General features: G+C 43.9%; 1 protein-coding gene across 6 annotated transcripts in view; it reads right to left on the reverse strand.

Moving 5' to 3' along the window:
• Window positions 1-12,532, reverse strand: part of LOC134925082 (multifunctional protein ADE2-like) — a 203,381-nt gene that overhangs the window by 32,538 nt on the left and 158,311 nt on the right. For 4 of the 6 annotated variants that reach the window (XM_063920889.1, XM_063920888.1, XM_063920892.1 and 1 more), the window contains 3 exons: window positions 4,804-4,995; window positions 4,349-4,527; window positions 32-211 (listed from right to left, as the gene is read on the reverse strand). In XM_063920889.1, coding sequence (XP_063776959.1) covers window positions 32-211; window positions 4,349-4,527; window positions 4,804-4,995 — 551 coding nt within the window. The remainder of the gene's footprint in view (window positions 1-31; window positions 212-4,348; window positions 4,528-4,803; window positions 4,996-12,532) is intronic. The other 2 variants (XM_063920890.1, XM_063920893.1) reach the window with 2 other exon arrangements.

Genomic DNA, 12,532 nt, shown 5'->3' on the forward strand with positions numbered 1-12,532 from the left:
ATAGTATTAAATTAACCTTAGCATGAAATACCTTTATATTTATGAGTCTGAAGTCTTCAGCCAAACAAGATCTTTCCAAAATTTCAAAGATGGCTACCGTGCTACGGCTCATGATGTTTATTTCAGACTGACCAATTGCACGTCCGGCACAAGTGACCTTTGCAGCCAGCAACCGCTCCTCGGAACACTGGAGATCATTACTGGTGTTATCCTATTGTAAATCAGTATATATACACACACTGAAATTATATTCACGTTTACTGACACAACCAGATTACCCATAAAGTAATCTAAGCTCTCACATAGGGGAAAAAGTAGCTGTAAGGGTAGAAGTAGAAGCTGGCATTGCTAAGATGCTGGGCCTAATATAGGAAACTACCAGACTACCAGGAACTATGAGTAAGGGATCCATTTATCATTCATCACATTTGCAATGCACTCTGGGCATGATATTAGCACCCAAGATCGCATTGCAGAATGCGATTACATTGGCGGGATGTATCATCTGACACCCACAGGGACAGGAGCTCTGAAAGAACGATGTTCAGAGTGTGGCGCCAGGGCTGCTGCACATCCGTGGTCCCCGCTGACCGCACATGCACAGGGACCATTTCTGATGAGGGTTCCAGGGAAACCTCTGCCAGCTGCACAAGCGAAGTGTAGCCTATAGGCTACAATGGGCTACCACCATCTTCAGATGGCGGTAGCTGCAGGGGCCATCCTCCGGAACGCTTTCTGCATATTGGTCAATCTGGCAGCACCGCACCCCCCATGAAACTATGGGGGATGCGGCTGCCAGCAGGAATGGAGGGATCGCGGTGTGTATCGGACATATCTGCTGTAGTTCCTCTTACATACATTCCAGGGATACTTAATATTTGCAGCTAACCCCCGAAAACGTGTGTTTTCAGGGAAATAGCAGCAAATATTGTTTGATAAATGGGACCCTAAGTTTACTGAGAGCTTTGCTGGTAATGTGAGGCAATGGTTGCGGGGCTTCTACAATCAATACTGTGGCAATGCATGTGTAATCTGTACTGCTGGCATAACATTGGAGCTCTTCTGTATAACCACTAAGGGAGATATGAGTGGTGTGATCGTTCTATGGGTGGTACATGTATAATAATCATATGGACAATGCTGGTACATACACTACAGTATGTTGCCAGTCCTGACATTATACTGGGATACTAAGGGGCTGATTTGTCATGTACATCTGCCCACTAGTGTTAGTATATTTTTTAGTTTGAGTAAAAGGTATGACCGCCTTAAATATACTGCAGAGATGCTGCAAGTGGTGATACATACGATTGGGAGACAGTCAGAATGTCAGTAGTGTAATGCTGATGGGAGAAGGTCTATGTGGGTGTAATTATTTAAAGCATTTAACCATGTTGGCATTACAACTTTAAACATTATAGTAGACGTCACATTGAAAGTTGTAACATGGTTAGAAAGTTTAGATAACACTACACAAGCATCAGCATTCTCCCGTCGATGATGTAACTGTTGACTATCTATCTCCATTCCATGCACGGTCACTGCAAGGCACAGACTTTGTGAGGGTGCATAAATAATGTTTTCAAACATATCGTGGAAACCATAATATGGACAAAGCTGAAAAGTTGTATGTAAAGAGCATCACTGCACCTTTAACATTCGGTAACCGCATGCGAGAGTAACTAGTCCGCCTTTCCAGCCACTATAGGCAGCAATCAGCAGCACTGTGCTGCCCTGGGTTGTGCAGGTCTCCTTTCTGTGTAATGAGAATAGGGGAAAACTGCTTGTGTCGCATTCAAGTAGCCAGTCATCGTGGCATGGCCTCTGCTGTACAATGCAGCGATTACCCACATTGTAAAGCAGGGCAGGGGCCACAATGATGCAAATCATGTCATTAAGCTGCCAGAGAAGAGGGGCAGGCGGCCACTGGTACAAATGGCCGCTTTTCCAGGAGTCCGAGAAAGCGAGATTAGGGTGTCTTCCAAACATTCCAGGAGAATAGGCAACTACGCTCTGTTGTATTGGCAAATAAATATATCTGGGATGAATATTTAACAGAAGCTGTTTGTTATTATCTTTTAAACACTTAACTGACAATTTCCCCCCCAAAATAACGCTCTGAAATTGTCGGGATTTTTATGAGTGAAAAAGATGAAGAACATGAATATAACCCTATGCAAAATGATTTCAGTAAAAAAAAAAAAAAAAATTGTTTTGAATTCTTTAAAAAAAAAAACATTTTCGGATCGGAAACATTGGAACATTGGGAACATCTTTTACCCTGAAGACAGCTGGTAGGTACACGGGGGGTTCTGGGGGTGGTTGTTTTACCCTTTCCCAGTGGCTGCCATTGTCTGCAGCCGCTGGGTGGGGGATCCTGCCGTGTTGACTGATCAGCAGTGATCGGCAGCACGGCAACACTGAGGGGAGGGTGCAGGGAGGCAGAGGGACTTTCTGGTCCCTCTAACACTGTCTATCTGACTGGTCGCATCCTGTGCGACCAGGTCAGATAAGACACTGGCTGGTATGGTCGCATCTGATGCGACCATGCCAGACAAGTGGTTAATTACACATAGTATTAGGAAAAGACCTGCCATGTGGCAATATACATTGTAGCTCTGCCCACAATAAATATAACAGATCACCATACTGTAAATATATGATAATGTGCGGCACAGTCTACAACATTTAGCTGGTCACACTCCAGTCTGTGGTTATAAATCAATCAATTAAAGATTGATTTGCAGCATTTATTCATGGCCTATCCGACTGCAACCATCACATCAGAGGTGCACAAGGATTGTACATTGCTATAACACTGGTGTACCCTGTAGTTTTTCCTTGGCCCTGTAGAGGCTAAAACTAGAGCTCTAACAAGGGTATACGTTCAAAATATCAGTTCCCAGGATCCCGACAGCCAAAATACCAATGCCGGAATCCCGACACCCATCAGAACACCGACTCCGGGATACAAAAAATGTCAGGATCCTGATGCCGGAATCCCGAAGGTAAGTATGGCCGGGAGTGTTAGGATTTGACTGTGGGGGGGGGGGGGGGGGGGGGTTTAGGAAGGGGGGGTAGGGTGTGGTGGTGGTGGTGGTGGTTTAGCTACAAAGGGGGGAGGGTAAGGTTTAGGCTGTGGGGAGGAGGGTTTAGGTTTAGGCACTAAGGAGGTAGGTTAGGCACCAGAGGGGAAGGATAGGGTCAGGCCGCGGGAAGGGAGGTTTAGGGTTAGGGGGGTAGTTTAAATACTTTCTTCACCCTTGTCGGGATATTGACCAACGGGATGCTAGCGTCAGTACTGTGACCGCCAGCACCCCGTCCACCGGGGGGGGGGGGGGGGGTTAGGAAGGGGGGGTAGGGTGTGGTGGTGGTGGTTTAGCTACAAAGGGGGGAGGGGTAAGGTTTAGGCCGTGGGGAGGAGGGTTTAGGTTTAGGCACTAAGGAGGTAGGTTAGGCACCAGAGGGGAAGGTTAGGGTCAGGCCGCGGGAAGGGAGGTTTAGGGTTAGGGGGGTAGTTTAAATACTTACTTCACCCTTGTCGGGATATTGACCAACGGGATGCTAGCGTCAGTACTGTGACCGCCAGCACCCCGTCCACCGGGATCGCATACCAATCCCCTAACAAGATGTTTGAGTCTTAAAAGTGTGTTTGGAACTTTTTGAATACCTTCAAATAAGACACCTTATCTATTTGCTTCCCTCCCCATCAGTTTGTGCCCGCTAACTCAGTCCCTGTCTAGGAGATGGACAGACAGGTTATTTCAGAAATCTACAGTATGCTGTTGGGTACTGAATCAGAACTCTCAGCCCCCCCTCCTTACCCCTCCTGACGAATAGGTCTGGCAGGAAATTGGGTAGTGCATATCTGGCATTTCAGTTTCAATGCTCATTAAGAAAATGGCGTGCTATCGCTGGTACTGTACCATGTACAAGTTACATAGGATGTTCTTCATGGAAGATTCTATTCGTTGGAGAAATTGTGGCCACAGGGAAACATTCCTTATGGTTGGTGGGACAAAAACAGACTGCTTGATGCTAAAAGATCTTTGGCTTTTCCTTCTCTGCTACCTCCCTTAACTGGTTTCCCATGTCTACAACTGGGGACCTTTGGAAACAGACAGAACCACCTTCCCCTCAAGCACACAAGGACTGTATTTGTCATACTTCATGCATTGAAAAGCAACCTACTACCTACGAGACAGGCCCAACCTGTTCTCTACAGTGTGGGCCTGTTCAGTATGGTTATTCAGAGAAAGTGACCAACGTCCCCTTCCTTCCTCCTTAATGTCCTTTGGTCCCTCATCAAAGAAACTAAATTCATTCAAAGTGTGTGTTTGAGGGTTACCTTAGAAAACATCTCTACTTTTGGCGGAGAAAGCCTGCATCCTTCTTCAACATCGGGATGTCTCTTGAGGTAGGAGCCAGTGGCCATTCTCCAGCAGACCCATTCAATGGGAATTATTTCACAGCTGGAGGTGATAAATCCCTTCTCACTGAACTTTCTGACACATGCTGTCTTGATACCTGAGAAATATTTAGACTTAATATACTATATCTTCTCTACTAGTTTATTGATTAGGCAGATGCCAGTAGCGATTGTTATATATACACAAGTCAGTAATATTAGGTGGTTCTCATGTTTCTTAACATGTCAGTGCATTTATTGGGCTGGTTACAGGAGTCACTGTCACAGAAATTGGAGGTAATAAGAATGATTCTGGAAGATGCGCTAAAAGCATCTAGTAAGCATTTATTTGCGGCACATACTAAATGCCTCTCAGGGGAGGATGAAGAGCCTACCTGCTTCTTGTAGTAGTTTTAAAACACAGCTTGTAGTCATGTTGGAGGCTTTGCCTATTAGTTGGTCCCTCCTAGCTTCATTTCCAGTAGCAATGTGGTCCTTGGACGGCATCAGTAAAATTCCAGGATGCTCCGGATGTTCATACATTGCTTCACATTTCCCCTGGTTTCGCTTCTCGCCAAGTCTCATGCCTTGCATTAGGAAACAACAGTATATAGTAGAAAATCAGATTCTAAAAATGATCCATACGGTTTTAACTTGAACACCTTCAGGATTAAGCTCACACTGTAACGGACTACTTTATGTGTTAAGATGTCAGACTATTTTCATATTAACGACATCATTTCTACTTCTTTGTGATCGTAAGCAATAGCTAAAATAGCATATCTGACTATCAGATCGGCAAGCTGGTCCAGTAATGGATCACCCTACCCCATACCCATACTTGCCTACCTGACCCTCTCCATGAGGGAGAAAATGCTCTGTTCCTGGACTTTCCTGGTAATGTATGATTGCCATCACCTGTGGTGAGCTAGTTAATTGATAAGAAAGGTGTTTCACCACAGGTGATGGCAATCATACATTACCAGGAAAGTCCAGGAACAGAGCATTTTCTCCCTCATGGAGAGGGTCAGGTAGGCAAGTATGCCAATACCTCCCAACATGACCCTCTCCAGGAGGGACACAATGCTCTGCTTCTGGACTTTTCTCTTAATTTATGATTGCCAGCACCTGTTTTGCACAGGTTAATGGATAAGAAAGGTGTTTCAGCACAGGTGATGGCAATCATACATTAAGAGAAAAGTTGGGAGGTATGCCCTACCCACGGGGAACATAAATGTTTTAAACTCTAAGCTCCTCCCACAGATGTAGCCTGACTGACAGGTGACACGCCCATATTTTTCTTCCTCTAAGTTTACCAACAGTCATCTCACCTCTGTTTCTTTCATCTCACAGGTATGTGCATTCCATTTACATCCTGCAAAACAACTACAACTCCTAATCTGTATTCAGCCTAATGCATAATCAGCTGTGTATTTAACCATATGTGCAAAATATTGTTACTTGCTTGTAACTGGTATTGACTGGTTTGAAGATGTTCAGTGAAGTATAATTCATGGAGCATACATGGCCTCGTGTTTATTTAACTTTTTTGATTGGCTAACTTTTAGCTTCAGCTGTGGCCTTTCTTAATTAGACCCACTATTTCTTTGCATTCAGTTAAAGAGCAGCTGGCTGAGGTTAAAATAGAAGTGTAGAAATTCCGACATTTGAACATTTTTAAATAACAGTTAATCAAACAGTTAAACATAGAACAACACCTGAGACCAGGTAATTTCAACTTAAACATTGATATTTATTATGTACTGTCTGACCATGTCATAGGAATAAGAGATACACAAGCAATGCTAATGCAAGTAGCTTAGGAGATAAAGGGAGTAATTCAGACCTGATCGCTGCTGTGCGTTTTCGTACAGCGGGCGATCAGGTCCAAACTGCGCATGCGTATGCACCGCAATGTGCAGGCACGTCGCACGGGTACAAAGCGGATCGCTGCTCAGTGATGGGTTTGTGCGATGGATCAGTTCGCACGGGCGATCGCAAGGAGATTGACAGGAAGAGGGCGTTTGTGGGTGTCAACTGACTGTTTTCAGGGAGTGTCTGGAAACATGCAGGCATGTCCAAGCGTTTGCAGGGCTGGTGTCTGACGTCAATTCAGGTCCCGGACAGGTTCATGTGATCGCAGCGCTGAGTAAGTCCTGGGCTGCGCAGAGACTGAACAAAATCTGTTTGTACCGCTCTGCTACACATGCGTTCGCACACTTGCACAGCTGAAATACCTTCCCCCTGTAGGCGGCAACTATCTGATTGCAGCAGTGCATAAATCGCTTGCTGGCGATCAGGTCTGAATTAGGCCCACAATTCCTGAACTAAGGGACTAAGTCAGATCTGATCGCAACAGCAAATTTGTTAGCTAATGGGCAAAACCATGTGCACTGCAGGATGGGGGGGGGGGAGGGGGGGGGCAGATATAACACGTGCAGAGAGAGTTAGATTTGGGTGGGGTGTGTTCAAACTGAAATCTAAACTGCAGTGTAAAAATAAAGCAGCAAGTATTTACCCTGCACTGAAACAATATAACCCACCCAAATGAAGGAAAGTGCGGACATCCGCAAGTGAGGCAATTTGGCATTGGAACCAAACAGATAATGCCAAAATCTGCACTTTGAGGGAAGCAAGCCATAAGGCTAGCTCCAAACCACGTTGCAGGAAGGCAATTATTCTTGAGGTCTTAAAGATATTTGCATCACAGCGCTTGTCAGTGCACCAAGCAAAGTAGGTATGCCACACTCTGTAATAGATGCGCGCTGAGGCCGGTTTACATGCCTTAAGCATGGTCTGAATAACAGATTCAGGCGGCATAGGTCTGGATGGAGACAAGGACCTTGAGATAGAAGGTCTCGTCATTGAGAAAGTAGAAGGCGTCTTACAGAAAGACCCTCGAGATCGAAGAACCAATGCCTCCTGGGCCATGCAGGGGCTACCAGAATGAGGTTTCCTCCTTCTTGCTTGAATTTTCACAGCACTCTAAGAAAATAGGCAAAATAATACGGTAGGCGAAATGTCCCACTAAATTGACAGGGCGTATACAAACGCTATCTAAGGGTCCCTGGACTGGGATCTGAACACAGGAACCTCATAGTTGTGTTGAGAGCCACATCTGGAAAACCCCATCTGCCCACGAGGAGCTCGAAGACCTACAAGCGTAGAGCTCATTCTCCAGCGTGAACATCCTGACGACTGAGGAAGTCCACTTCCCAGTTGAGTACACCTGGAATGAATACTGCAGATAATGCCGGAAGATGTTGTTCGGCCCACCAAAGAATCTTGGTCACCTCTTGCATTGTCAGTCTGCTGCAAGTGCCGCCCTGATGGTAGATATATACCACTGTCACAGCGTTGTCTGACCGTACTTGAACAGGTCTGCCCTGAAGAACTGTCTGACCTAGAATCAACGCCTTGTATACTGTCCTCAATTCTAACACATTGATTGGCTTCTGAGATTCTGCAAGGTTCCATCTTCCCTGGAACGAATGTTGTTCTGTTACAGCTGCCCAGCCGCGAAGGTAACACCCAGTTGGAGGTCCAGAACGGTCGTCCCTTGCTTAGTTGGTGATCTTGTAACCACCAAGTTAGGGAATGTCGAACCTCCAGAGTTAGGGTTATCATTTGTGACTTGATGCGATTGACTGTTCCATTTGGAGAGAATCAGTCGCTGCAGAGGGCGAGAATAAAACTGAGCATATTTGACCATGTTGAATGATGACACCATCAGACAGAGAACCTGCATTGCCGCATGAACAGACAATCAAGTTTGGTGACTTTGAGAGTCCAGAAGAGCTCCCAGGTGTATCATCTGCTGTGATGGTACCAGGGAGGACTTTTCCAATTTATTAGCCATCCATGACATTGTACAAAGGCTACTGCAAGTTGGATATGCCTGATAAGAACTTTGTGTGAGTTCACCAGAAGCAGTAGATCATCTAGGTATGGTAAGATTCTGATTCCCTGATGACGAAGATGTGCTGTCATAACAGCCATGATTTTGGTAAAAATTCTGGGCGCCGTGGCTAGGCTAAATGGCAGGGTACAGAACTGATAATGTTGGTTGTAAACCGCAGGAATTGCTGGTGTGACAGTGCAATAGGGATATGGAGGTATGCGTCTTGTATGTCCAGGGATACCATAAAGTCCCCAGGTTCCATAGCCAAAACTATAGATTGCAGGGTTTCCATGCAAAACCGTGAGACGTTCACAAAGTTGTTTAAAGATTTGAAATGGAGTATCGGTCGATGTGATCCGTTTGGCTTTGGTACCAGGAACAGGGTGGAGTAGAATCTACAGGCACTATCACACCTGACTGAAGAAGGGAGTCGTCCATGGTTTGTAGTATCAGGGCCTTGCTTTGATCTGATGGAAGGTTAGTGGTAAATTATTGGTGAGGGTGACACCTCTTGAACGAGATAGTGTACCAGTGAGAGACTACTTCCGCCACCCAAGCGTCTATCATGGTCCCTGTCCATACCTGCGTAAAGTGCAGAACGCGGCCTCCCACTCTGAGGTCCCCCAGAGGGAGGCCCGCACCGTCAAGCTGCAGGGTTATCAGGTTTTGTGGTAGGTTGACGTGCAGCCCAGGATTGCTTGGCCTTGGGCTTAGAGGTCTTCGTGGCATGTGTTTTTCTGGGAAACACTTGTCCTTTCACTTTTCCTGGAGGACGAAAGGTACTCTAGGTAGAGCCTTTAGGACTATGAGTCGAAGCCTGAGATAAAAAGGCAGTTTTGGCAGTGGCCAATGATGCCACAATTTTGAATGTAATAAAATATAGATAGGCAATTGTCTATACCAGGCGCCCCTCATACAATATATTAATGATTCAATAAAAAGGACGATATATTCCTTTAATTTGGAGGTCGATCCTCAAAATCTCTTCCGGCTGATACGTGTTTTGTTCTCAGCACATAGAAAAAAATAAGAGCATAACATGTGTAGTACAATCTTAATTTTTAATTACATACACACAATAAACAAATACAGGCTAATATAAAAAGTTTCAATTCCACACGTCCAGTTACAGATGCTGCAAATAGAACAATTACCAGAGTGATTCGAGAACTGGTTTGAAACAGTCCTCAAACAGCGTGTTATATGAATAGTCACCACAATGGTCCTCCCGGGCAGACAACCAGGTGTATTCCTCCGGTAAATGGATAGCAGTCCACCTTCCACTGGAACAGGGGGTCCACAAAACAGCCAACGCGTTTCAACCCAGAATGCTGTGGGTCTTTCTCAAGGCAATGTGTGAAGACTTCCCCTCCTGAGTTCCTTTTTAAACCATAATCCACCAATCACGAATAACCATTAAACATCAATAATAATCAGCCATGGTCAGCCTAGCTGTCAATCAAGTCCCAAAACACAGATCTCTCCTCCTACTTAATCATCTATTGGGGCTCCCGCTGTCCATCATCATAAGGTGGTGCCACACCCTCGGAAGCGCGTTCATCCACTTCCGCCCGTCCGGCCGATCCTCCACGTGTACGCTCCCTCGTGGCCTCCTCGGTGCTTCACCACCGGAAGTTCGGACCCCCGTCACTTCCGCCCGGCCGTCCGATCTCCCGTATGTGTGCCCTCACTGCCCCCTTGGTGCGTCATCGCCGGAAGTTCGGACCCGCGGGCTAGAATGGCGTCACGTCACTTCCGGTCATGCGTCTCCCATCTCACGAGTGTCTCAATCGGTTTCCCTGGGTTATATATACTAATTGAAGTCCTCATTTTTGTGCTTGGTATCCAATTCCCCAATGTAAAAAGGCATTCATCTATGAAATAAAATTAAGAATCCACAGCATCATTATAAACATATTAAAATCTACATCAATACATACAGAAATAGTGCTTATATATATATATATATATATATATAAAAAGTCTCACTAAAAAACATAAAAGGGAGCTCCTAATCTTTTAATAAAAATCCTCCCTATCTCTCATGTCACACCCCATAACAACATTGACATCCTCTAAAAGACAGCATACAAATAATGAACACAATCTATAAAAACCATTTCAATTCAAAATTGCTGTTGATACCATGTGGATGTAATGTATTAAAGTTATAGATACACTGCATCTCACATTTAGCTAAAAGAGAGGCAATATCTCTTTGTCGCTGGTTGCATCTGACTAATTTGATGCCCGCAAATCTTACTATTTCCTGTGTTGAACATTTATGGTATCTTTTAAAATGATTGGAGAGGGCATGAGACTCCAATCCCTTCTTAATGTTTCAACAATGTTCTCCTATTCGTACTTTTAGCGGACGCGAAGTTCGTCCTATGTAGAAAAGATGACAAGTACACTCTATAAAATACACAACATTTTTCATGTTGCATGTAATAAAATCTCTCAGTTTCCACAAATGCCCATTTATGTTTATAGCATCTAATTTCTTCGTACCGTCACTTTTGACTTCTCTGCATCCTATGCATTCTCCACAGCGGTGGAAGCCCTTAGTAATAATTCTGCCCTCCCATTTTTTTTGTGGTAAACAACTCTTCACTAATGTGGTCTTTAAGTTTGGTGCTTTTTTATATATAAAAACCGGACGTTCCGGAATCACTTTACTTAAAATAGGGTCTTTACGAAGAATGTTCCAATTCTTTCTAATTTTTCTAAAATCTTATGTTGGGAATTAAAACCTGTGTTATCAAGCCCATTCGTACTTGTCTCCTTTTGGTTTAGTCAAAGGTCTAGTATCTAGAAGATCCTTCCTGTCTACCTCTTCTGTCTCTAACATTGCTCGTTCCACCAACTCAGCTTTATACCCATTTTCCTCAAATATTTCTTTCAGTTCATTTGCCTGTTCCTTAAATACGTTCTCCGTTGTACAGTTCCTTTTTAATCGTTTGAACTGACCCTGAGGGATGGAGTTCAGCCAATTGACATGATGGCAACTGTCATATTCTATATAGGCTCGTGAATCTGTCTCCTTAATATAAGTCTTAGTGTGCAACACATGATTTTCAACAAGTACTGTGATATCCAGAAAGTCTACCTTATATTTATCTATATTAAAAGTCAGCTCTATATTTAGATTATTTGCATTTAAATATGTACAGAACTGATTTAAAACATCTCTTCCTCCTCTCCATATTAAAAAGATGTCGTCTATATAGCGACGCCAGGACACCAGGTTTGCTCCGAAGGGATTATTGTTCCAAACAAAATCCGCTTCCCATTGGCCCATGAATATATTGGCATAACTCGGAGCAAACCTGGTGCCCATAGCTGTCCCAACTTTCTGAATGTAAAAGGATCCATTAAAAATAAAATAGTTATGTAAAATAAAACGAATGCCATCTACAATAAAATTCTGTACTGTTTCCTCCAAAGTGCTATCTCTCAGGTATTTAGTCACAGCTTGCAGACCGTCTTCATGTTTAATGATCGAATACAATGATTTGACGTCTGCAGTCACCATGAACATATTTTCATCCCACTCTATCGTGGTAAGAAAATTCAGAAATTGTCTTGTATCTTTCAAATGGGACACATTTTTAAGAACTAGTGGTTGTAAAAAACAGTCTATATACTCCGACAAATTCGTCGTCGCTGATCCCACTCCAGACACAATCGGTCTACCCGGTGGATTGGTGACACTTTTATGCACTTTAGGCAACAAATACAGTGCAGGTGTGGTGGGATCATTATTTATCAAAAACTTTGTTTCTGTCTCCTCTAAAATTCCTAGATCTTCATATTTCTGTACCAACTTCTGTAATTCTGTACAGATCCTTCCTGTAGGGTCCGATCTAAGTTTGGAGTAGGTGTCTTTATCCTCTACATGTTCTTCCACTAATTTCAGATACCAATCGGTATCCATTACCACCACTCCTCCACCTTTATCGGCGGGTTTTATAGTTATATTTGAATTTGCCTTTAAGGTTTTCAAAGCTGTCCTTTCTTTAAAGGAAAGATTAAATTTTATCCCATTAGGTCTGATATCCCTTAAATCACTTTTAACTAGTTCACAAAACGTGTCTATGAAATTTCCCTTCATTTGTGAAGGAAAAAACACCGATTTAGGTCTAAAGGGTGTTCTTGCTGAGATCTCTGTAGTCCCCAGCTCTTCCACTATTTCCTTACTGAGGAAGAATTTTTTTAGACAT

The sequence above is a fragment of the Pseudophryne corroboree genome, chromosome 1, assembly GCF_028390025.1.
Source record: "Pseudophryne corroboree isolate aPseCor3 chromosome 1, aPseCor3.hap2, whole genome shotgun sequence".
In the NCBI taxonomy this organism is placed as follows: Eukaryota; Metazoa; Chordata; class Amphibia; order Anura; family Myobatrachidae; genus Pseudophryne; species Pseudophryne corroboree.